This window comes from Sminthopsis crassicaudata, chromosome 1 (genome assembly GCF_048593235.1).
Source record: "Sminthopsis crassicaudata isolate SCR6 chromosome 1, ASM4859323v1, whole genome shotgun sequence".
Classification (NCBI taxonomy): domain Eukaryota; kingdom Metazoa; phylum Chordata; class Mammalia; order Dasyuromorphia; family Dasyuridae; genus Sminthopsis; species Sminthopsis crassicaudata.
In genome coordinates this window covers 584,040,135-584,066,604 of record NC_133617.1, presented here as the reverse complement: position 1 = coordinate 584,066,604, position 26,470 = coordinate 584,040,135, and the positions used below count along the sequence as shown (strand labels likewise).

General features: G+C 32.2%; 1 protein-coding gene across 2 annotated transcripts in view; it reads left to right on the top strand.

Annotated features, from left to right (window-relative positions):
- AP3B1 (adaptor related protein complex 3 subunit beta 1) overlaps positions 1–26,470 on the top strand; it is a 318,879-nt gene that overhangs the window by 212,786 nt on the left and 79,623 nt on the right. For both annotated transcript variants that reach the window (XM_074282333.1, XM_074282332.1), the window contains exons 18-21: positions 674–779; positions 2,109–2,262; positions 5,047–5,182; positions 18,564–18,636. In XM_074282333.1, coding sequence (XP_074138434.1) covers positions 674–779; positions 2,109–2,262; positions 5,047–5,182; positions 18,564–18,636 — 469 coding nt within the window. The remainder of the gene's footprint in view (positions 1–673; positions 780–2,108; positions 2,263–5,046; positions 5,183–18,563; positions 18,637–26,470) is intronic.

Below are 26,470 nucleotides of genomic sequence, written 5' to 3'. Positions count from 1 at the left end.
ACACCACTCTTCTGAAGCTGTTAGGGAAACTTACCTCCTTTTTAAAAATGAATAAATTGAGATTCTAAGAGTTTGCCTGAAGTTAGTTGGTGAAATTGGATTAAAAAGACTCAGGCTCTATCAGTTACATCATCTAGCTGCTTCTTATTTTTTAAAATAAAATATGTGAGGTATAACATTATAATTTATCAGTAGCTTGGGTCATGATTACTTTACTTTGTACATAACTTATGTTTTTAATGATGGTGGTAAATCCTTAGTCAACTGGGATATGGAGGATTGCTTGCTGCTACATTTAATGACCCTAGATTGTTATATACCAGCAGATTTTTAAAAATGTTTCTCTACTCCTCTGTCAGTGATAGTTTCTCTTTCCTATCAGTATATTTCTAACAACTTCTGGGTTTGGGTAGCTAAACTTATTAAAATTGTGTAGAGTTTAAAATAAGTTTGCTGATGCTATAAGTTAACAGCATTTGAATTAAGGTTGTAAACCATCTGTTTAGGGATGTAAGGACATGGATTTTACTTCAGGGATTTTTGTGATATCTGTTTAAGTCATTTAGAGACTTTTTGCACTAGCTTCTGTGATCATGGTTGTATTCCCAAATAAAGGAAGATTATTGCATTTTTATAAGTGTATGTGTGTGTATTAATTTTTTTTGTCTTTCAGGCAAAGCAATGGACATCAATATCTGGAAAAGCAAAGAAAGTGAAAGCTGATGAAAAGTTTTATTCAGAATCTGAAGAGGATGCATCTGACAGCAACAGTGACAGTGGTATGGGCTGTCATTTATATCATGCTGTTCAATCTATGACATTAACACTTAGAATAGCAAGAACCTCAGATATATACACACTGGGAAATCGGATATGCCTATTTTTATACCTTATAAAATGTCTTTTATGCTTACTTTAAGTTACTTAAATTATTCTAAAGTATATAATCTCTGTCACTAATCACAGTCTGAACTTGGGCACATTACTTTATCTCTTAGGGTTCAGGTTTCCTTGTCTATAAATCAAATGAGATGTATTATTCCTTCCCAATCTTAATATTCAGCCCTTGAAATGTAGATAATGAAAAATATTTTTCTCCCTCTATGTAATTACTGTTGTTGTACACTTGTATCACCTGTGAAGAACCATCTGAGCCTAAATAAAATGTAAAGTGAGTAAACATGATCTTTAATCTTCTTACTCTTCTTCACTTTCTATCCTGATATCCTTTGCCATGGTTTCTTAAAGCCCTAGGGCTTTCTTTCTTTAATATTTCTTGCTTACAGACTTTTTTTTTCCCCCTGCCTCTCCTTTTCCCCATCAAATCTTTGTCTTTCTTCATATGTCAAACCAGTGATACTGTATTTGGTAAATATTAGGTAATTGGTAAATTGGTAAATTAAACTTTATTGATATGATGTGGTTGATTTTTTTTTTTTTTTTTGTTACCTTTCCTGATAATCCACTTGCATTTTACTATTTTATTTCCCCCCCCCAATTACATGTAAAAATAGTTTTAAACTTTTCTTTTTTATGTTTTGAGTTCCAAATTCTATTCCTTCCCCTCCCTGCTATCCTGCTCTCTTAGTTGGTAAGCCATCTGATATAGATTATACATGTGCAATCATGTAAAACATTTTCATACTATCTACTTTCATTTTATCATGGAAATCTAGTGATAGTACCTCAACTCAGTGGAGTAATTCTAGTAATGAGAGTCATGGACACCATAGAAGACTAGCAGAGGTGAGAGAGAGCAAGATTTTTCAGATAGGTCTTTTAAGAACCTTTACTCTTTTGAGAAATAGATGGTTTCATGAGCTGTTGGAACTAGAAACAAAACCCCAAACAACCACCTCATCTGGTGATGAACCTTTCCAAAATTAGATAGGCTTGTCCTTAGACAAGGGATACTCTGGTTGCTGCCATTCACCTTCTCTAAGCTGATCCATCTTGGTGTAGGATCTATTGGGTCCTATTATGTTGTTTTCACACGGCCTTCAAGAATCCAGGGTCATGTGCTTACATGTGAGCAACCAAACTTCTACAACCTTCCCTATAAAATAAAGGATACAGAGGAGTAAAAGATAACTTTTTTTTTTTCTCAGAGAGTGAATCTGGAAGTGAAAGTGAAGATGAAGGAAAGGAAGAAGGCAGTAGTGAGGAAAGTGATGAATATTCTTCTGATGAGAGTGACAGTGAATCGGATTTAGACAACAAAAATCAAGTGGTCAAGCACAAGTCTAAAATTACAGAAGAAAGGTAAATGTAGATTTTATCATACATTTAAAATTCAACACTTGTATGCAATATTCTTCCCAGGTTAATATTTCCCCATAATTTAGAAAGTAAATAAATTAATGTGGTTGTTACATTTGTTTGAATTAATGTAAGATAGTACTAGACCATATTTAAACTGCCATAATGCTTAGATTTCATATTTAACTTGAACAAATCTTGGGGGTTGCTTTTGGAAAATTGGTATAACCTTGGGAGGCTGAGTTAAGTGATCAAGCAGTAGGTGTGAAACACTTAATTACCTTTTGCAGCAATTTTGCTGAGGGCTAAAATTAAATCCTTCAACACTTTGCCATTATGTAACTAAGACAATTGATTTTTCTAAATAATGTTATATTAAAAAGATTATGATCCAAATATTCGAGTCAGAGGCTGTGAAGGGAAACGGTCAGAAGATATTTAAGTGTTAGTGCTTTTTAAGATTGCCCATTATCAACAACATTATCATGTGTTAAAGTATCATTAAAATTTTGAGTAATTGGGGCTAATCCCTTGGATTGTATAAATCTGTTTCCTCCACTGCTGTCAGCAAGTGGCCTCTGCAGACATGATCACCCTTTACTCTGCTGCCAGCTCACTTGATGAGTTTGCAGCTCAGCTCAGTCGTGGCTGACAGCGCTGATTGGGGCGCAGTACGCACTCTGCTCCTTTTATTACAGACAGTAATTAAAGCAGCTCGCCCTGCCACTTCCATAACAAACACAGCATAATGCCCTAATTATGACTTTATTAATTTAAGTCAGGATTTAATGATTTTAAAAGTGATTTATATTGTTTTTCCTGTTCAGAACAAATGAAATCTGTAGGTTAAATTAATACAGGCTTTTCATCATTGCAAAGTTAAAAAGCTAGTTACCAGTAAATTCTTTTCATTAGATTAACATCTGAAATTCTAAGCAGTAAGGTAAACAATAATTACCCATCAAAATTGAGTGATACATAATAAAATACTACTTTTTATCATGAAAGTCTTTTATTAAAGAAGTTAAAAACCATTCACTTGTTGAAACAAAGGAGTAATATTCTGCTCATAATAGCTTTCTTTTATCAGAAAATTTCCTTTTTAGTTACTTTAGTAGTAGTAGAAGACAAATTATAGTTATGACTGATAACATTTAGAAGTAAAAATTATTTTATATACTTTTTTAGAGTTATATATGTTTACACTTTTGTAGCACTGTATAATATTTTAAGTGCTTTTGAATATTTTTTGAATGTTCATAAATGTGTATGAATTATTTTCCACAAAAATAACCCATTCTTTTTGGGTATGTTTTAATCTGGAAAAAATGGTTTATCTTAGTAGGAGATATATATATATATATATGTAAGCAATTTTTGCAAATTATTAATTTTTTAAAAATATACTCCCAAACATAAGGAATTCAAGTTTTTTCTTTCTTTGACCAAAATGCATCCTTCCTAGATAAATTGTACATCCCTCTGCCATTGTATCATGGTTCTACTAAAGGAAAAAGTAATTATATTTGCTCCACAGAATCAGTTGTAAGAAAAAATTGATTTCCTTTCCAAATTTGTTTTTGTGCATACTTTGCGAGAAGTATAGTGCTGATAGATTTTGAAAAACTAATTTGTCTTTAAGAATTATTTTTAAAGGTGCCATATAGTTTTTCATCCTCCATAAAAATCTTTCTGTAATTAAATTTAGGCATATAAGGCCTAAAATATTTCATTAGTAAAGTAAATTTCTTATGCTAGGAGGAAGAGACAAAGCACCTTCGGGTTCATGAATGCTGCTTCATATGCCCTTTTTAGACTTCAGTGTCAAATGCTTTGGCATAAACACTGCTGATTAGGGATTTAGAGGTGCTGCATTCTATGTGCAGAGCAGAATTGAATCAGCCCAAAAGAAACATGAGATGCACAAAGTAAGAGAAGTGACCCCAAATGTTCATAGGGTCTATTGGTGTCCGACCTGTGGCAGGGCATTCCAAGCTCATACCTGTCTGATCAGCCACATCAGACACACTGTATCTGATTTAACATAGTGATGTCATTTTGGTCCTCTTAGAGAATGAAGGACAGCAACCAACTAACCTATAGTACATGAGAAATCATAGTCTGGTTGGGCCAATATCTAGTCATATATTTTGTGTGTGTTGTGTCTTTGCATTTTAGAATTTCTTTTAAAATCACACAGAAGCAAATTATTTAAACATGTCTCTCTTTGTGTATGTATGTATATATGTGCATATATACATGTTATGTAAACATACTTAAATTTAAACAATGACTGATTTTAAGATTCATCATTTCTGAATAAAAACCTAAAGATTTAAGTTATTACAGATGATACAATAAATACTTTTCTGATAAATTCAGTAAATTTAGTTTCAGTAGGCATTACTTATTTTTGCACTGTTATTGATGACATTGTTTAGTGTTATTTTATGACCTTTTCGAGCTCTCCTATTTGAAGTATATGTGACTTTTAATGTAATTGATGAGTTTATAGATAATGATTTCCCTAGTGATAGATAATGCCATCTTTATTATCTTTCCATGAATATGTTCTGGATTTTTGAGCCACCTTGAAATATCTTTTCATATACTAAAAGAACAAGTTATGATATTCTTATTTAGTAAAGGTTCTTTTAAATTTTTTATGCATAGTTAAATTCATGGAACAGATAATCATGTTGTTTCTTTTCATGTTTTCATTTGGAATATTTTACAAACATGTTTATCTATAAATAATGATAAACATGGTACATATTGTTTTTACAGTGATTCTGATGATGATGAGAAGACAAATGCCAAATTGAAATCATCTGATTCTTCTGAATCTAGTTCAATAGAGGAAAGCTCTTCAGATTCTGAATCAGACACAGAAAGTGACTATGAATCGAGAAAACCCAGTAAGGTGAGATTTTTGATGTAGGATATATTTAGTTTTGGACTTTAATATTCTAACAAATCATTTTCTTAGGGATCAATGCATTTATATTTTAAAAGTAATGGAAAACTTTAAAATTCGAGTTAATTTTTGGTCTGATCTTTCATGAATTTTATAGGAACCCGTATTATGTTTAAATAAACCATGTTTGTGGTCAGAAAAGCATATTTATACCTCTGACTTCTTTTGGATTTTGCTCTCCTCATAAGCCCACCTAACTTATTTTTCTTTTTAGGTGGACTAAGGAGGTAGAAATAAGGATTTTTTTGAAAAATTTTTAGTATTCTAAATTTAGTATAGTAAATTCATCAAAGCAGGCAACCACCTTCCCCTATATAGTTATTCCTCACAGAATACAGGCATTTCCTTATTTTTCATTATTTGTCATATCACTTCATTTTATATATTTTTTGTACATAGTACAATTGCAAATTTAGACTACAGTTTATAATTTAAATTGGACAGTTAAGAATTCTTATTTTCGTTACCTTTAGATTACTCATTTTCAGAGTTAAAATAAATAAAAAATTTAGGGACTTTTAGAATTAAAGTCTCTTATTTTATCTGTATATTAAAGATCATTAGGACATCAACTTTGGCTTTATTATCATCTCATTGTCTTCATAACAAAATACCAAAAAGTTAAATATTTAAAAGATAATGCTCAATTAACATTAAATACTGCTTAGACCAAGAAACCATTGTTTGGGAAATGATGAATTGACAATAATAAAACAGTGGGATGTTAAATGCATATACCTTAATTGAGTTTTTTTAATGGTTTTGTTGACTATGGGTTGATATTTTCTAGCATATAGAATTTTTCTCAAGTTGCTTTTTGTAGGATCTGTGAACTATACATGAGTTATCCCTTGGTGCTTGATGTTCAAATTCTGTTAGTCTTTATTGGAGGGAGCAGAGAGAATATAGAGAGAGAGTAGAGTGAAGAGATGTGGTTCATGGCAAATTGTATAATTTTGGCAATGGAGTTTGTGATGGTAATGATAGGTAAAGGGATACAAAAGAGGTTAGTGTGCTAAATTTATCCTTTGCTTTTTTTGTATCTCAGTCTACTTTATGCCTCAAAAAATTATTGAGCAAAAGTTATTAATATTCAAGCCTAAAGAATTCCTATATAACAATGACTATCTTGTGTTTAATTAACTCTAAATATAGAGAGTCATTGTAAAATAATCCAAGCTGTTACATATAGTAAGATTTTAGGAAGCCATACCAGATTGCACTTAATAAATACTTGTTGATTGATTGTGATATGCTTATAAAAATATGTCCCCTATATTATGAGCATCTTTTTTTTGTCCATTTAAAACTAAATAAAACTTATTTTAAAAAATCTCACTGATGACTGCAATTTCTTCCTTCTCTAAGTCCTCTTCCCTCTCATTTATTTGGACAAATTACTAATGCTTGGTATTTTCTCTATAAGTGATTTGGACTTTCTTGTGTAAATTACTTTTACCATATTTCTGTTTAGAAGAATTTGTTGGATATTTGTCAAATGGAAGAAAACTTGTTGTTTTTGTGCATAATGACTTCTGCTCTAAATATTAACAATGAAGGCAAAAGTTTGACACTTTTTTCTTATCTTACTATGGTAAAGATTATAGAAAATGTATTGCTTTGCAATATCCAAACTTCCCAAATCCTTTTCTCTCATTCCTGAATATTCTGTTTACTTCTAAGATCGTGTATTCAAGGGAAATGAGCATGAATATAGAATTGTATAGCATTTCTCAAAGTTTCAGTGACTTTATTGATGTATTTAAAAATTCTTAATTCAGTTCATAATCTTCTGATATAAGAAGTGTGATTTTTTTGGCTATTTAAAGCAGCTTCCTATAGTGTTAATGTTGCCCATCCCCACCTCATACATAATATTGTGAGTATTAAATGAAATAACATATTAAAACAGATAATAAATTTAGATAAAGATCAAGAAGCCTTTCCTAACCCATCCTAATTCTAGTGCCTTTTCTCTGTTAATTAATTTCTTATTTATACTGAAAATACATCTTATTTATAAATATTTATTTACTTGTCTCCCACTTTAGAATATAAGCTCCTTAAGGCTGGGAACAGTCTTTTACTTCTTTTCGTATTCTCAGCACTTAGCACTTAATAAATGCCTATTAACTCATTAGAGATAAAAAGAAAAAAAAATGAAACCACTCTTGCCTTCAAAGAGCTTACATTCTGTATGGGGGCATAGTATGATACACACACAAAATTATGTAAAGAGTTATAGAAAACAATATAGTTTTAGGAGATAGAAACAGCTGCAGGAGAGGTCAAGAGCAGCTTCATGCAGAAAAGGCATTTGGACCCAAATATTAAGGGAAATAGGATGGAGATGAGTAGGATTGTTCAAAAAATGGAGGATAACCAAAATATATACATGTAAATGAGAGATGTAGTATCATGTATGAAGAATGGTAAGATGGGAAGTGTATCTGAACTGTAGAATACAGGAAGGAGAGTAATATATATGTACTAAGAGTAGGAAGAAATTTTGGGACCATTATTGAAGTTTTTATTTTTATCTTTAAGTTGGTAGGAAGACACTGAAATTTATTGAGCAGAGGAATAATGACTTGGTTAGACCTATGCTTTAGGAAAATCATTCATTTTGGTAGCTATGTGGAATGGGAAGAGCTTTTGAGTCAGGGGTATCAGTTAGATCATTGCAGTAATCTAGTTGATAGATGATGAGATTCCGAATAGTGTTTTTGACAGAGAGGAACTAAAAAATTGATCCCTGAGGCAGGCAGGAAAAAGGCTGTGATAGAGATCAGTTTAGCTACACGGTCCCATCCTCTGAGGAAGTCATCTAGGCTGAAAACCAAGTTATGCCAAACCTCTGAGACCCACCTGAGAGGTCTCGAGCAGTCTTATCTTGCTGTGCCCTGCCAGAAATCCCAGTCATGTCCCTGAGGTTAAATTTTCCCCGTAAAATCTACTTAACCATCTCAAGGCTTCTGCCTTCTTTGGGTCAGTCCAGCTCTCTGCCTCATGGTGTCTTTCCCTCTTATCCATTGCCACCTGGTATCTCCCCAAGTCCACTATGCTTCTCACTTCCCCTTACAGCTAACTAATTTTTTAGGTCCCTTTCAGGATTTAGTCTGCCAGCTAAGGGCATGCCCAATCTCATAGTAATTTGAGTTCCACTGAGGAACTTGTCTTTCATATGCTCTCCCACACTTTCATATTTACTCTTCTCAGTGTCTATTGTATCCCTTCATTTTGGATGTTAACTTCTTTCCCTAAATAAATCTATCTTTTGCCAAAAAGAATAGCCATTGTGACCAAATGACCAAACCTCAACTTTTGGTGCCTGTCATCATTTGGTGACCAACCATAGATCATCACATCATTAGGTAATAAATGTGAATTGCAAAAAAAAAAGAGTCAGATTTGAGAAATGTTAATACAGGTAGATGTGACAACTGTTGAATATATGAGATCAAGGGAAATTAAGAGTTAAAGATAATACTTGTTTTAAGAACATGGGAAGTTAGAAGAATGGTAGTATCTTTGATAGAAATAGGAAAATTTATAAGGGAGTGAGATTTGAGATTGAGAAAGACTTATGAATTTTCTTTTGCCATATATTAACTTTGAAACATCTATAGGACATCCACTTGGAAAGTGATGATGCTAGAAATAAGGATCTTGAAGTAATAATTAAGCCCATAGGGGTTGAGTAACTAAATAAAATATAGGTACAGAGAAAAGAGAAGAGGACCCAGGATATAGCCTTGGGACATACAGATAATGTGCTATGGGTGATGATCAAGCTATGGAAACTGAAAAGGAACAGGTAAGTTGGAAGAGAACCAGAATAAAGTAGTACCACCAAAAAAAACCAAAAAAACAAAAAACCAGAGAAGAGAGATTATTTGAGGAGAAAGATTTAGCAAAAGTTAAATGCTGCAGAAAAATCAGTAATGATAAACACAGAAAAAGACTATCCTGTTCAGCAAGGCTTGAGATCATCCATTAGAATGTAAGCTTCTTGGGCAGGCACCATTTTTTGTTTTCTTTGTATCCCCAGAACCTAACAGATGTTTGGTACATTGTTATTGCTTAATAAATTCTCAATAATTGATTAGTTAAGTGATTGGTAGCTTTGGAGAGAGTTTTACTTATGTGATAGGTCAGAAGACAGGCTATGAAGGTGAGGATATGAATGTACATAGCTTTTTCAAGGAGTTTGACTATTAATGGGAAGAATGGAATAGCTCAGTAACTTTTTGTTGTTCTTTCCAACTCTTCATGACTTCTTGGACCCTTGTATGCCCTTCTAACCTCCACTCTCTCTCCAAATCCATCCAAATTCATGTTCATTGCTTCCAGGACACTATCCATCTCATCCTCAGTTTTCTCTTTCTCCTTGTGTCTTTAATCTTTCCCAACATCGGGTCTTTTCAATGAGTCCTGTTTTCTCATCATGTGGCCAAAATATTTAAGCTTCACTTTTTGACCTTCCACTGAATAATCTTAATTTCTTTAAATACTGACTAATTTGATCTCCTTTCTGTCTGAAGAAACCTCAAAAGTCTTTCCTAATACCACAATTTGAAAGCCTCAATTCTGTGACACTCAGAATTCCTTTGGTAGGATCTACTGAGGGTTTTTTTTTAAGAATTTGAGGGATTGAAGCATATTGGTATGCAACAAAGAAGAAAACAGTAGATAGGAAGGAAGAAATTAAAGATTGGAGAGAGAGGAAAGATGGACTCCAGCAATCCACTGGAGAAAAAGAGGATGGGATTAAGAACACATATTGGAGTGTTGGTCTTGATAAGGATGAGTCCACATCATTATCAGAGATTTGGATAATCGGAAGAATGGGAGATGATACCAGAAGAATGGGAGATACCAGAGTTTTGAGGTATAAGTGGCAGGGTAACACTCTTACTATGAATAGTTTCTGGTTTTTGTTTTTTTTTTTCAAGCATAAGATGAAGTCTTCAGAGGAAATAGTGGAGGTAGTGGTAAATGTGGAAGGTTTAAGGAGAGAGGGGAAAAAATGGTTTAAGTTAGAAAGGAAAAAAAAAATCTTATGTAGAAAGAGAGAGAGAGAGAGAGAGAGAGAGAGAGAGTCACTTATCGAGTAAAAAGGTTGCCTTAGTTCAGTGAAGGTCAAGTTTAAATTAAATTAGCCTTAATTGAAGTGGATTTAATATTTTGGTTGTGTGTGAAATCCTCCAGTTCCAGTTAGCACATAAGTAGAAGTAGAGAACTAAATTGTTGTATTGTTTATAGACATAATCTGTTTTCTTTCTCTTTCATGATGTACTACCATCCATCTCTGTGTCTTGCATAGATTGTCCCCCAATCCTGAAATTCACTCTCTTCTCACCTCCATATCCTAGAATTTCTGGTTTCCTCCAAATCTCAACTCAAGCATCACTTTCTATATATCTTTCTTGGTTTTGTTAGTGCCTTCACCTTCTTTCTGACCCCTGCAATTACTAAATATTTATATACAATGCACACTAATCTACATAGTGTATATGGATAAAATAAACATATGTATATATGTGTATGTATACATTATATATGATCCACAAATTTATATTTATTTATACACACATGCATGGCATGCATGCTTGATAGTATATTATTTCCTCAAGTGCAGAGACTGTTCATCTAGCTTTTTATCCTACGTATATCACACAGTGTTTTGCACATATTAAGTCTTTAATAAATGTTTGTTGATTGATAATTTTTGTATTTTACTTATAGAATATGATTTAATTGAAAAAGTAAAAAATGTGTATAAATGATGCTAAATTCTTTTTAAAGGATTTTGAATATATTGATTTATTGTGAAAATTTTTCATAATAATTAAAATGCGTTCCTTTGTAAAAGGGTCAGCAGAAAAATCACTGATGGCAAGAAGAGATTCACATTTATATCACTTTATCTGCTATCTCCTGTTATAATTATATTTTATTCTTAGTTAAAATTATGAACAGAACAGATGGTGAAGGTTAGGTTTAAAATTAATGTCTTTTAAAAAAGCTTCCCTTTGCTAGAAATGGTACCCATCTTCATATTAGTGCTTTAGTAACATATTTAAGTATAATATAATATTTTAACTATATGCAAAATATCTTAACAAAGTAATAATAATTAAAGTATTAACCACTGATGCTTTAAATCAGAATTGTCAAATACAGCTGACAAACATTTCCAAGAGCTCCCCAAGCCATATTAAAATATAATTTGGGAGATATTTAATAAAACAAATAAAAATAAAACATATATAATATTACATTTTAAAAATTAAGCCAGGATACAGCATCTAGAGAGCTTTATATATGATTTAGTGGCCTCCATTTCCATTTGATTTGACACCACTGCTACAGATAATGCTGATAAAACATTAATAATGAATTTCTTATGAAAAGACTTTTATTCCTAATCTTACATGTTTTCTCAGTGTCCAAGGCAGGGCATTTTCATATGAATCCTGTGTTATGTATGTAATTTTGTGTAGAGCTAAAACCATCTATGTGAAATAATTCATTTTTCTAGTTACAAGAAGTATTTCACATACAGATCTTTTAAAAACTTGTATTATTACTGACATTCCTAGGATCCTGAAAATAAAAATTCACAGTGTCATTCTTAAAATTTAATAATAATTTATCTTCTAAATATCAAAAGAATTAAATGGCATCTGAATGTATGGCAATGTTTTAGGTGTGATTGTCTGTTGTTATTGTCATCACGGATTGAAGAGACCTATTGTGTATATATGTCATTATGCTAACCCAGTTGAAGATACATACAAAGAAATTGATCCTGTATTTGGGGTTTCTTCCTATACAATATTTTACTACATAGATTTTAGATAGCTAACCTTAACATGTCATAAAGATCTGATAAATGGAAAATTATCATAGATTAAAGAAGGTTAATTCTGTGAGTGTTGTACCAAATGGATCATATACAGAAAGATTAGGAAAATTTCCCAAGGGAAACTTTATTCAGACATATTTTGATTGTTTAAGAAATAGTTTGTGTTTTTTTTAAAGGGTTAACTTTTTGACAGTGATATAAAATTTGTGGATTTTGAAGACTTTAGATTTTGATGTAAACTATCTTAAGCCATTCTGTAAAGTGAATACACAGTAGTTGAGTTTACTGAATTTGCTTTGGAGTTCCCAGTATGTTCTTTAATATTAATTTTATCAGCTGTACATACTTTGCATGGAGGCATGAGAATCAATAGGTTGCCTTGACAACTCTAATTGAAAATATTTCGTGCAAATATTTGCCCTATGAATTCTCCAAATATCTTGCCTTATAGCACTATAAATTAACATTGAACTATGTCTTGGATTTCACTGTTGACTTTTGTTTTAGTGAACTTTGCATAATATTTATCCCATTTTGTAATTTTAATATTAAAAACTTTTTTATATCTTCATGTGAATTACATTAGCTTCCTGTCATGCCATATCTGTGTGTTTGTTTGGTTTTTTTGCCGATTTTATTAAAATGAAAATGAGTGTTGAGAATAGGCAAAAATCTTTACACATTTTTTGTGTGTGTGTTCCTATTTGAAACTTAATAGCTACTTGAGAGACCTGTTTTTTCCCCATTTTCAGTAACTTGACATGTCTTAAGCAGAGGATTTGATATTTTAAAACTATGCCTTTCTATTCCATTAAAAAAAAATCTGGATTCTTGGAAGTGTTCAAAGATGTAATTGAATAGTATACAAACAAAATGCAGATTTGAGAAAGACACATTGATAGCCATATCTTTTTGTGCTGAGATTTTAGGAGCAGTTCCCACTGCCCTTACACAAGTTTAATACAGTCACTGAGCTGTTAAAAACCTAATCCCATATTTTTAAAAAAAATACAAAAACAAATTGTCTTATCTTTCTGCCTGATCTCTTTTCAAGTGCTAACACAATGGAAACAGTGGGTGATCTGTCAATGCGTTTGGTTTGTCAATGATGGTTTTATATAAACATTGGTGGGGTAAGAAATAAAATTCGCACAGTAAAATATGATTTCATCTGCCTTTTCTCTGCAGCTCTGTGGCTCATGCTGCGGTGTGAAATTCTCATTTTACACACTTTGCAGGCGGAGCACATGAATTATGCATTGAGCAAGAGAAATCTCCTGCTTCAACTCCTATATGCATTTACCCAGGTTCTGTCTCTATTACCAAGATGAATTGCAAATGGAGGAATGTTAGATGGAATATGGCTCTTAACTTCTTTGTTTAGAATTCAGATTTTTCTTTTCATAGTAGATGCTTTGAATAAGAAAATGTTTTGATTTTTTAAAAAAAAATTTTTAGATAAACAATGAAATATAATGTAAGAGGAAAATGCCAGGCACACCACAAGCTTTTTATAGCTTTGATTTGGAATGCAAGGCTTTTTCAATTCAGCAGAAATGACCATTATCTGTTGCTAATGTTGTATTTCAGTCACTATTATTTGCTTTTCCCAGAAAGTCAATGAATTTCTGTCCTTTTAAGACCTTTTTCTTTGTCTTTTAAGTTCTAATAAGAGCTTATGCCAATTTCACCTGCAGCTTTGTTCTGTGTATGTGACATTATTTAGTAGATATTGTTATATATTCCTAGCTGTGCAGTAGGAAATAAGATGTAGACTTACTTCAAGCTTTACCTTGATCCTGATTTGATGGGTTGCTAATTTTTCAGGTGATAGTCATGCTCTATGGTAGCTTACAGGAAACTACTTTTTTTTTTTTTTTTTTTTTTTGCTCAGTGCAACATTTTCAAATGTCGCATGGTACTAAGCTTTTTTGCTGGGTGTTTTTGCACAGTAATGATAACCTAGATGAATTGGGATTGTTATTCTGAGCCTGTGTTTTCACAAAACTTACAACTTTTTGACACTAACCTGTGGAACTAAAATTCATCTGTTTATTCTGAACATTAAAGCAAATTTTTGCTTGAGATCACAAAAAAGGCTTAAAAATTTTAAAGAAGAAAAAGGATTGTTCATTTAGTTGATGTTGAATTGCCAGCATAGAAAAAATATTTGGCTGAAACATGTCTTAGAAGCATTCAGCTTTTACAATTTTGGGGGAAATTGTTTGGAATTTCTGATATTATTAGAAGTGGTATGTAGGTAGCACAGTATGAAGAGTGAATATCTTTATTTTCGTTGTTTCTTGAATTTATGGTAATGACCCCCCCTTCACATTCCAAAAACATAGATTTCTAAGCATATATTTTTATAAGAGGTATAGAAAAAAGAGGGAATAAGAGGAATATGCCAAGGAAAAAATTGTCATTAAGTAAATCTTGAAGTTATTTAAAAATTATGCATAGTGAATATAAGTACATAAATAATAAATTAATTTGGCCTATGTATCATTCATATAACACACAATATCTTGGGCCTTCTACTTTCCTTGTTTTGTCTTCATGTTTTTATCTTTAAAAAACAGGTGTTGGTAGATAGTATTCAAGTTAAACATTCCTATACCTATGACTCAAGATGATTTAACATAAAGAAAATATAGTTCTTTTTTTAAATTATAGCTTTTTATTTACAAGATACATGCATGGGTAATTTTTCAGCATTGACAATTATAAAACCTTTTGTTCCAACTTTTCCCCTCTTTCCGCTCACCTCTTCCCCTAGATGGCAGGTTAACCAATACATGTTAAATATGTTAAAGTATAAATTAAATACAATATATGTATACATGTCCAAACAGTTATTTTGCTGCACAAAAAGAATCGGACTTTGAAATAGTGCACAATTAGCCTGTGAAGGAAGTCAAAAATGCAGGTGGACAAAAATAGAGGAATTGGGAATTCTATATAGTGGTTCATAGTCATCTCCTAGAGTTCTTTTGCTGGGTGTAGCTGGTTCAGTTCATTACTGCTCTATTGGAACTGATTTGGTTCATCTCATTGTTGAAGATGGCCACATCCATCAGAATTGATCCTCATACAGTATTGTTGTTGAAGTATATAATGATCTCCTGGTCCTGCTCATTTCACTCAGCATCAGTTCATGTAAGTCTCTCCAGGTCTTTCTGTAATCATCCTGTTGGACATCTCTTACAGAACAATAATATTTCATAATATTCATATACCACAATTTATTCAGCCATTCTCCAATTGATGTGCATCCACTCAGTTTCCAGTTTCTGGCTACTACAAAGAGGGCTGCCACAAACATTCTTGCACACACAGGTCCCTTTCCCTTCTTTAGTATTTCTTTGGGATATAAGCCCAATAGTTAACACTGCTGGATCAAAGGGTATGCACAGTTTGATAACTTTTTGAGCATAGTTCCAAATCGCTCTCCAGAATGGTTGTATTTGTTCACAATTCTAGCAACAATGTACCAGTGTCCCTATTTTCCCATATCCCCTCCAACATTCTGCATTGTCTTTCCCTGTCAATCTAGCCAATCTGACAGGTGTGTAGTGGTATCTCAGAGTTGTCTTAATTTGCATTTCTCTGATTAATAATGACTTGGAGCATCTTTTCATATGGCTAGAAATAGTCTCAATTTCTTCATCTGAGAATTGTCTGTTCATATCCTTTGGCCAATTGTCAATTGGAGAACAGCTTGATTTCTTATAAATCAGAGTCAATTCTCTGTATATTTTGGAAATGAGGCCTTTATCAGAACCTTTGACTGTAAAAATGTTTTCCCAGTTTATTGCTTCCCTTCTAATCTTGTCTGCATTAGTTTTGTTTGTACAAAAACTTTTCACTTTGATATAAAAATTTTCTATTTTGTGATCAATAATGATCTCTAGTTCTTCTTTGGTCATAAATTCCTTCCTCTTCCACAGGTCTGAGAGGTAAACTATTCTATGTTCTTCTCATTTATTTATAATCTCATTCTTTATGCCTAAATCATGGACCCATTTTGACCTTATCTTGGTGTATGGTGTTAAGTGTGGGTCAATGCCTAGTTTCTGCCATATTAATTTCCAATTTTCCCAGCAATTTTTATCAAACAATGAGTTCTTATCCCAAAAGCTGGGGTCTTTGGGATTATTAAAATTATTGACTGTTTTGTCCTTTGAACCTAACCTATTCCACTGATCAACTAGGGAAATGTAGTTCTTAAAGACAAGGTAACATTGACCTTGCTAAATTCTTCCTGAATTCCTTTTTGGTTACTCAGCACTTAGTATGTGCCTATTTACTAAGTCATGAATTAATTTACTGCAGTGTACTATGTATACGTACTAACAACTGGTTCTTACCATATTAACAATAAGCAAGATATTTAAAAGTCTCAGAAATGAGTTATTGGTCTAATGTAGCTATAGCCAAATTTATTCCTAGTGTAAGAAGCTTGAAATTTAAACTGTCAGTTTGTTCCCCAGGAGTTTGGGAGTAGACATAATGGTTCTTGGCCAGTAAAGTCAGACCAAGATGATCGCTTCTGGATTAAGAACAAAGAAATATATGTTGAGAACTTTAGCAATTATGGATTAAAAGTGAAAAGGTACACATTTTATTCTTATTTGTGAACCAAACCTGCTATGTCCTTTGGAACGTAGGTAACTTGGCTACTAGAGAAATGTCAACAAGCTTTACTTCTCTTAATATTTAAAGGCTACTTAGAGGAAAATATTACAGAATTAAGATTCCATTCGATAATTAGATTTAATCATGGGTTGAATTTCAAAAGAATAGGGATAGTTTAAAGGAAAATGGTGGGAGAAGGCACAAGCTAAGTACATGAGCTCAATAGTGTATGTACACATATATGTGTGCATTCACATGGGCGTGTGTGCACATACATGTGTGAGTGTGTGTGTGTTTTCATCCTCATTGGGAAATATTATATGTGATCGGCTCATTTTTATGTTTCCAAGTTTGTAGTATGTATAGATGAAGTAGAGGTCTCGATTGCTTGCGGAATGAAGATATCATATAATGTTAAAGGGCATTAGTTATATAGTTCAATAAAGGAACTTTAGGTTTTTTTTTTTTAGAAAAAGTTTTTTAAAAGGAAATTTTCTTAAACCCAGTTTTCCAGGAATTGAATTTGAGATTCTAGATATTGAATCTCATTACTATACCCACAGGGGTATAAAACTGTGCATATCCTTTGATTCAACAAGGATTAAGTCTGTATTTCAAAGAGATTATTAAAAAGGGGAAAGGACCCACATGTACAAAAATATCTATAGTAGCTTTTTATGAAGTGGCAAAAAATTGGAAGTGGAGTGGATACCCACCAGTTGGGGAATGGCTAAACAAGTTGTACTATATGAATGTAATGAAATAACATTGTGTTATAAAAAATGATGAACAATTTTCAGAAAAACCTGGACTTACAGGAACTGATATTCGTGAAGTTAGCAGTACCAGGAAAACATTGTACACAGTAACAGCAACATTGTGTAATGATCAATCGATTCAGCTCGTCTCAGCAACACAATGATACAAGACTATTCCAAAAGACTTATGATGGAAAATTACATCCATATTTAGAGAACGAACTATGAAATATGAATACAGAGTGAAGCATGCTTATTTTCATTTTTTAAAAATTGAATCTCATTCCTTTGAGAATGCTTTAATTTTGTTGCTGTTTACAAAGAAAAGTAGAGTTTCTGAATTGTAAAATAAATGAGTAAAATAATTAGAATTTTTTTTATATCTTCTTGAATTCTTTGTGTATATATATATATATATATATATATTTTTTAATTGGGATACTTGTTTTGTATGTAAAATTTATTTTCTTTGAAAAGAAAAAAAAGTAGCATGTATTATTTTCAAGTCTTTTCCTTTAGACACTTGTTTTTAACTTTATCAACATCCTTTAAATGTGTGAGAACGTGGTAACAAAGTAGTGAATCAAGGGAGAAGAGGGAGACCCCAAAAGCAGTTAACCAATAGGAATTCCTTATTTGTTATAAAGCATCATTTTCACATATTAAAAGATCATAACTTATTTGAAAATTTTGATTTATTTAATTTTGTTGTTCTTATCAGAGCCAAAGAATTAATCGAATTTTATTTTCCTAAAGTATTTTATTTAATTTAAGCATTGCTCTGATTTTAATCTTCAAGTTTTTCTATTGAATGTTCATTCATCTATGAACAACACATGTTTTTAAGACATTTATTTATTATTTATAAAGTATGATCTAGTCATTTATGCTAAAATTTTAAAATTTGCAACTTACACTTAAAAACATTTTATGTATACATTGAATAATGGTTAAGAAGGTAAGCAGAACACACTAGCACAATTTGTTTTTGAAGTTAGAGAAGAAATTATTTTTAAATGGAAAAATAAGTAAACTATCAAATATGTATTACTTTTGACAGAAAGAAGAGAAGAAAACTTGGCCAGAAAGACAAACCAATAAAAAAGATGTTTCTCTTCTAGATCTAGATGATTGTAAGTATTACATCTTTGAAGTTTATAATTTTCCTTTTGATTAACTATGACTTTTTTTTTTAATAGAATCTCTCTTTAATTCAACTTTAGGCATCTGTTGAATACTTTATAGAATGAAAGGCCCAGATGGAGCTTCCCTAAAATCATATATCTTGACATTTAGGGAATAATTTGTATTTTTCATAGAAGGGATAAGGCAATAATAATGGTCCTTGCTTAAAAATCATGTGCTACTATCCACCACAGACTTTTTGAGCCTTCTTTGGAAAGATGCTGTTTCACTCACTACAAAGCAAATTCTGATATGCCAGGGAAAGTGAGATTTTCTGATGTTAAAATTATGTCCATTTAGAAAAGTTATTAGCAAAGAAATCTCTTTCATTGTGCTTTTTTTTTTCCTATGTTGTACCTTTGAAGAATGCCTACCTTGCATCCTCTTAGTCCTAATAACTTGCCCAGGGTCCCACATCTTGTAAGTTTAAGAGTAAAAATTTAAGTCTTTCTGACTTCAAGCCTAATCCTCCATCCAAAATGCTACTACAGCTACTTGCAGGATATTCTAAAAGTCTTATTAGCAATAAGCTTTTAAATCTTAAAACTGCTTAAAACTTTTGGTATACCCTGCATATGAATAAAATCGTTGGGTAGAAGAATTTTTTTTAAATCATTTAAGCTTATTTTGCTTTCGTAATTTATACCAACTACTAGCAAATAAATCCCTACATATCAAAAAATATCATTGACATCATTGCTGTTTAAAAATAAGGAGTATTGGCACTATTACCACTGATAAAACTGAGGGAAAGTTGACAGATGTAGCACTTTAAGTATAAGCCATTGCTTTTCCTTTACAGTTAACAGTTCATATAGGGGCAATCAAATGCTAAGAATGGCAGCTCCTAACTCATTTATATAATGAGCATCATGATACCTATCCTGCCTATGTCAAGAGCATCGTTGTAAGAGTCAGAGGAAATAACTTATATGAAAACATGTTAAAGAATTGCGAAGTACTATATGTTTAAGTGTGATATTTTTATCATCTTTAATCAGTCAAGTAAAAATGTATTAAATTTCTGTTATTGATCACATATTTGGGCTAAATATTATTAGAGGAGAAAGATGAGTAAATTTGTGTGGCTATCAGATTGCAAGATAATCTCTATTCCATTGAAACAATTCTGTTTGTCCTTGTACCTAAGTAATTAATTAGACATTCTAACAATTAAATATAAAATATAGAACATGAAAGGATTTTTTTTTAAAAGAAATAATATAAAAGACCCAAGGGCACGCACACACACACACACACACACACACACACACACACACACACACACATACATATATATATATATATATATATATATATATATTTTTTTTTTTTTTTTTTTTTTTTTTTTATTAATACACAGAATAATTACACAGCTAGTTGATGTATTGGATAGAGCACCAACCCTGAAGTTAGGAGTACCTAAGTTCAAATCTGGCCTCAGACTTACATTTAACTTCTAGCCGTGTGACCCTGGGCAAGTAACTTAACCCCAACTGCCTCATCCCCCCCCCCCAAAAAAAAAAAAAAGAAAGAAAGAAATATTATATATAACACTGACCAGTTTCCCCCTACCTTTTGAAAAACTTTCTTTTGACCTCTGTGAATCCTATGAAAATTATATTATTGTCTCTTTTATTATTTTTGGACTGTACCTTCTCTATCTTTTTTTTTTTTCCTGCTTACCTCATTTTCCCCACTGCACACGCAAGCTGTGGGATTGCATCCAGGCTCAGTCTTTTCATGTTTTCTATCTACAACTCATTGTATCTGCAGATGATCCCCAAATCTATCTCTCTAGTTCTGTCCTCTTAACCAAATTGTCAATTTTATATTTTCAGTCCCCTCCTAAACATTTGTATGTCTTATGATTTAAATTCACTTGCTCCCTGATCAAAATTCTTCATTTCTGCTAAATGATATATATCATCAGTTGACTTTCTTCTTTATTTATTCCCTTTCCCTAATCACTGATTCTTTCTAATTCTTCCTTCATTGTTTCATTCTTTCTTCCCACCCATTTTAAAAAAACAAAACCAAACATTTTTATTTAAAGTTTTGAGTTCTTATACCCAAAGTGCTATGAAATTGTGCATACCTTTTGATCCAGAAGTATCATTACTGGGTCTATATCCCAAATTAAAAAGGGAAAAGCACGACCATGTGAAAAAATATATGTAGTTCTTTTTATAGTGGCAAAGAATTGAAAAAAGAGGGAATACCCCATTCACCAGAAGATGACTGAGTAAGTTATGACATATGAAAATGGTGAGATGTTATTGTTCTATGAGAAATGATGAGCAGGCTCATTTTATAAAAGCCTGGGGCAACTTACATGAATTGATGCTGAGTGAAATGAACAGAACCAAGAAAATACAGTACACAGCAATGGCAAGATTTTGTGATGATCACCCATGGTAAACATAGCTCTTCCCAACAAATTAGTGATCTAAAGGAATTCCAATGAACTTTGGATAGAAAATGCCATCCATGTCCAGAGATGGAATTATGGAGACTAAATGTGGATCAAAGTGTACTTTTCACCTTTTTTTTTTTTCTTTCTGCTTTTTTTTCTTTCTCATGGTTTTTTCCTTTTTTTTCTGCTATTTCTCTCCCAACATTATTTATATGGAAATATGTAAACAATGAGTGTACATGTATAATCCTTAAAAATTTAGTTAATAATTAAAAAAGAAAAAAAAAAGGAAATTTGAGTTCCAGATTCTATTACTTTTCTCCTCCCTCTGCTCTCCCCTCTCTTAGATGGCAAAAAATCAGATATAGCTTATACATGTGCAATTAAGTAAAACATTTTCCGAGTTTTCAATTTGTACAAGAAGATTCAAAAGGGAAAAAAAATGAAAGAAATTGAAAAATGACATGCTGCAGTCGTTCAATCCTTTGTCTTGAAGCGGATAGCATCCTTCATAATTAGTCCTTTGGGGTTGTCTTGGAGCATTGTATTGCTGAGAATAGATATCACTTTTGATCAGAGAAATGCAATACCACCTTCCATCTATCAGTGTGGCTCACATGACAAAAATGGAAAACTTTAGATGTTGGAGGGGATATGGGAAAACTGGGATGCATTGTTGACTAAACAAGCTGTCTGATTATAATGGAATATTATTATGCTGTTAGAAATGATAAGGAGCATGATTTCAGAAAAACCTGGAAAGACTTATATGAATTGATATAAAGTGAAGTGAATAGAACCAGGAGAACATTGTACAGTGTAATAGAAACATTGTTTAATGATGAACTCTGCAAAGCATTGTAGTTAAAAGCCCTCAGGCCTAAATTGTTGTAATAGGTTCCTGATTGTACTTCTTGCCTCTTTTCTATGTGTTTTTTCCAGGTTGTCCTCCACTTTTCACCAGCTTAATCATGATAAACACATTAGAATTGAAGTTAGAGGACCTATTAGCAAGATCAAGAATGTGCAAAAGATTTTAGACTTTGTGCAGCTCTATTGCTATAGTGTTGTACTTACTACAGCTTTGAGGAAAATAAAGTTTTCAGTGTTCCCACAAGTGACCAAAAGGGGTGCCCTATTCTCCCCACCAGTGATATGCTATTGACATTCGTTTTGCTCGAAAACCCTATTATCTATCTATTGAAGAAATATCCTACTTAAAAAAGTAATTTCTCCCCTAGGGAATGAGAGACCTTAGCCTGCAGATTCAATCCAAGCTAGTCATCCTAACATTATCTTCCATAATCTGACCCAATTTGCCTTTACAAATTTATTTCTCATCATTTTTCAGTAGGAGTATTCTATATATATCAGAGTCATGGTTTTTCAAGTTATTCTGTACCCTATCCCACACAGTTTCCTGAGTCTGCAGTAGCTTTTTTTTTTTTTTAAATTTATCCAAATCTACCCTAAATATCTTTCATATTTTATCTTGCATTTGGTGAAATCTTAAATTCTTAAGGGCAGCAGCAGATCAATTTTTAAGCATAGGACTGGATATAGAATAGTCATTAAAATTAGTAAGATGCAGAGTAGACATTGTAAATGTTTTATTCTATCTGTGTATCTCTGTCTCTGTCTCTAATTCTGTTTCTCCTAGTCCTGCTGATCCTGTGCAATGCTATTATCCCACTAGTAATCTACCAGAGGGAATCTATCTAGAGACAGAAGTGTCAGGATTAAATATGGGTCATTGTGAGAATATAGGTATAGGTATAGAACTCCGAATGTCCACTTGCCCTCATTCTTGCTCCCTTATTAACCCATATTTTCTTCCTGTTCATTTCTTGTTTTGTGTTTCTTGTTTGCTATATACTGTGTTTTGCTCATTGCATCCCACCCCTACCACCAGTGTAACATTCAATTGTAGTTCTTTTGTAGCATTTGTATTCTGTATGTTAGCTCACAATGTTATTGTGAAGACCAAATGAGATGATATATGATGAATGCACCCTATCCTAGAAGGTAGCCTCAGCTCTCAGGTTCTAGGATAACTCCTAGTATAACTCATGCGCCCCATTAACACTGCTTCCCACCAACTATCACCGGTAAACTTAATTAGCTTTTAACAAAGACATTTTCTAAGATTTTGTATTAAAAACAGTTAATGTAAAACATTTTCCCCATAGCTCTGGGTTGTACTCTTTGTAGAGTCCAGTGTCCATGAAATGAGTAAGCTCAAAGTTAGTATTAGAACATTAGAGAAAGTGGGTAACTCACAACTCCTATTACTTGCATATCGTTATTGTTCCTTTTCCTTACCTGCTTGGAAACTTTAAAGTGCCATATAAATATAAACTATTATTCTTACTTTGAAGACAAGATATGCATTATTACTATTTTATTTGAGGGAAAAGTTGTAGATTTGTTCATTATTGTTTAGGAAATCAAAAGAATTTCAATTAGAATTTCCCTTAGACCTGGTTTACTAATTAGGTCAGTAGAGTGGTCTACTGCTAAGAAAAATTTGCATTCTTTACATCTGTTTATTGAGCATAAAGGATTGCCACAAAGAGTACAAGATTGGCTAGTCAGGCCTAAGTTTTAATTCTGTTTGTCCTGCTAATTATCTGGTGAATAATCTTCAGAAAATAATTTAACCTCAATAGGCCTTGGTTTCCTTAGTTTTGGCATGAATAGTATGGCTAGACATTGGCTAGATAATTTATAAGATTTTTCTAACTCTGAAATTCTGTTAACTATGCCATAAGAATCGTTCGATAATAAGAGAAAATTTCTTGAGATCTTTGGATAAGATATGCTTTAAAAGGCAAATTAGAGATAGTACATGTTTAGTATTTTCCAGTTACATTTTATGCTTATGAAAATGAAAATAATATTTAAATTAAATACCATGTGATTGCAATCGATTGAATGGGAGTATTACAAAAAAGCTGCTATATATTCTGTCTTTTTCTTTTATAGGTTCTGTAAATTTATATATTGTACTATTACTATAGTTAACAAGTACAATTTTGTCTTGTATTTAATTATTTAATAAATGGATAACTACTACATCTGAAACCATGTAGCCTGAAAGTTTTCATTCTTAAATTTAAAAATATGTACCCTTTTTATCGTATTAGAGAAAATTATTTTATAACTGCAAAATGGTTGTGAGACAAAATGAATTAGATAATAATCTATTATAGTAGATTATATTTTAGCTTTTTTGACCAGAATGGAGATGATTTTCTGTGAATTTGTCTCATGAAAAAATTTATGGAAAAATCTTGAAAGTATCAACTAATACCCTCATTTTTTTATATATATATATAATATATGTCTTGTTAGTCTGTCTTCAGTATTAGAGATGTGTTTGTATTTTTATTTTTAATGTAACCAAAACCCTGGGTTATTCTTTAAAACTTATTAGTGAAAGGAGTTCTTTATGTAATCTGAGTCTCTTCCCTTCTTCCATTACAGAAAGTATTTTTATATTCTACTTAGATGCATATCTTTATGCTATAATGATACATTTTACCAATCCCTGAGAATAACTTAGGTGATGATAATGATGATGATGATAATGTTGATAATAATACTAGTATACTTGGAAAATAAAGGTGTTATGCTGTGGTGGAAAAAAAGCTAGAGATAAGATACTTGAAATTTATTTCTGTTTCCATCATCAATTTGGCCACGTGACCTTTTACAAATTTGTTTCCAAGTTCATTGCCCTTCACATTTCTATATCTTCCTATTAATTTCTGTTGCTTCCACTGTAATTAGGATTTTTTTCATCTTATACCTGCTCCCTTTTTAAAAAAAATTTGTCTATTTTATTAAATATTTTCCAATTACATAGAAAAAAATTTAACATTAATTTTTTTTAAAATGTCAGTTCCAAATTATCTTCTTTCTTCTTGTCCCTCCCCTACTCATTAAAAAGGCAAGTAATTTGTTGATTACATATGAAGACATACAAAACATTTCCATATTAACCGTGTTACAAAAGAAAACTCATCACATATGCACACATACATAAACACATGTGCACATACACACAAAAAAAATTACACATACACAAACCCCAAGAAGGATAAAGACAGTTTAACAAGTATGCTTCGATCTACCCTCAGATTTCTTCAGTCTTTCTCTGAATCTTGCCTCTAACTCTTCCCCTGTCTCTGATCTTCCCCTGCCTTCTGTCCTGCCATGGACATCCCATATATGGTGCTGTTGAATTCAGCTTCCAAAAATATCCATTCCATTTTCTTACTCTCCTCAGCATGTCTTTCAGTGTTTGCCCATATTCTCTGTTGAGGCAGTGCTGATTGCATGCTACATATGTAATCAGGAAGCCCTGTAATCAAATCCTGTATTTGACCCTTATTAGCTACGTGACCCTAAACAAGGCACTTAATGTCCTCAATCCTCACTAGCTTCATTTTTAAAATGAAGATGGAAACACCTGTAGTATCCATGCCCCATAGTTGTTATGCAGCTTAGTTGATTTAATATATGTGTAAGCATTTTGAAAGCACTATATAAATTCAGCTCTGATTTATTAGGAGTGGGTAGTATAGCATAAAATAGATCCAAACTCTTTAGCCTGGCTTGCACAATCTGACTCTAAACACCATTTCTAGCTTTCATTTTATTTCCCGGTACAAACCATCCATCCATTATTTCCTTTGGATTTTTTTCCTCTTCCTCGACCATTCTGGTGCAATTACTTTTCCTTCTGAACTCCCATGCTGCTTGTCCATAACATCATTTAGCATTCATCATTTATTTCCATTTATTGTTAGCTGTTACTTAGATGTGTATATTGGGTCTTCCCATACAGATTATAAATTTCTTGCAAACAGAACACACATTTATTGTAGGGTAGAAGAGGTTTTTTTTGTTTTTTTTGTTTTTTTTTTTTTTTTTTTTTTTTTTTTTAATATACAATTTCAGCTATAGAATTTTTGGTTTTTTGGTTTTTTTGCTTTCTATAAGAGAGGAAGGGTAATTGCCAGAACTTGGTATTAACTTAACTAAATCAAGTTGTTGAGTAGAATTGTCGTGCATTTAATTGTGAAGATCGAGTTAGCACCCTGGATACCTTAGAATCAGCTGGAGTCAGGATAAGCAAAAGTCCTTGGTCTCTATTCTTGGTCTTTAGAGGTAAAAGTGAAGGGAATGGACACAGGATCTCTATGGCCTTTCTTCTCATCATCTACCACTTAAGTGACTCCGGCTTGTCTTACTCCACCCCCTAATCCTTCCCACAATTCTCTGTATACACCAAAAGATTGAACCAGCATAGAATAGTGGGAAGGGCCATTTTCCAAGCATATGATAATAGAGTATTGTCC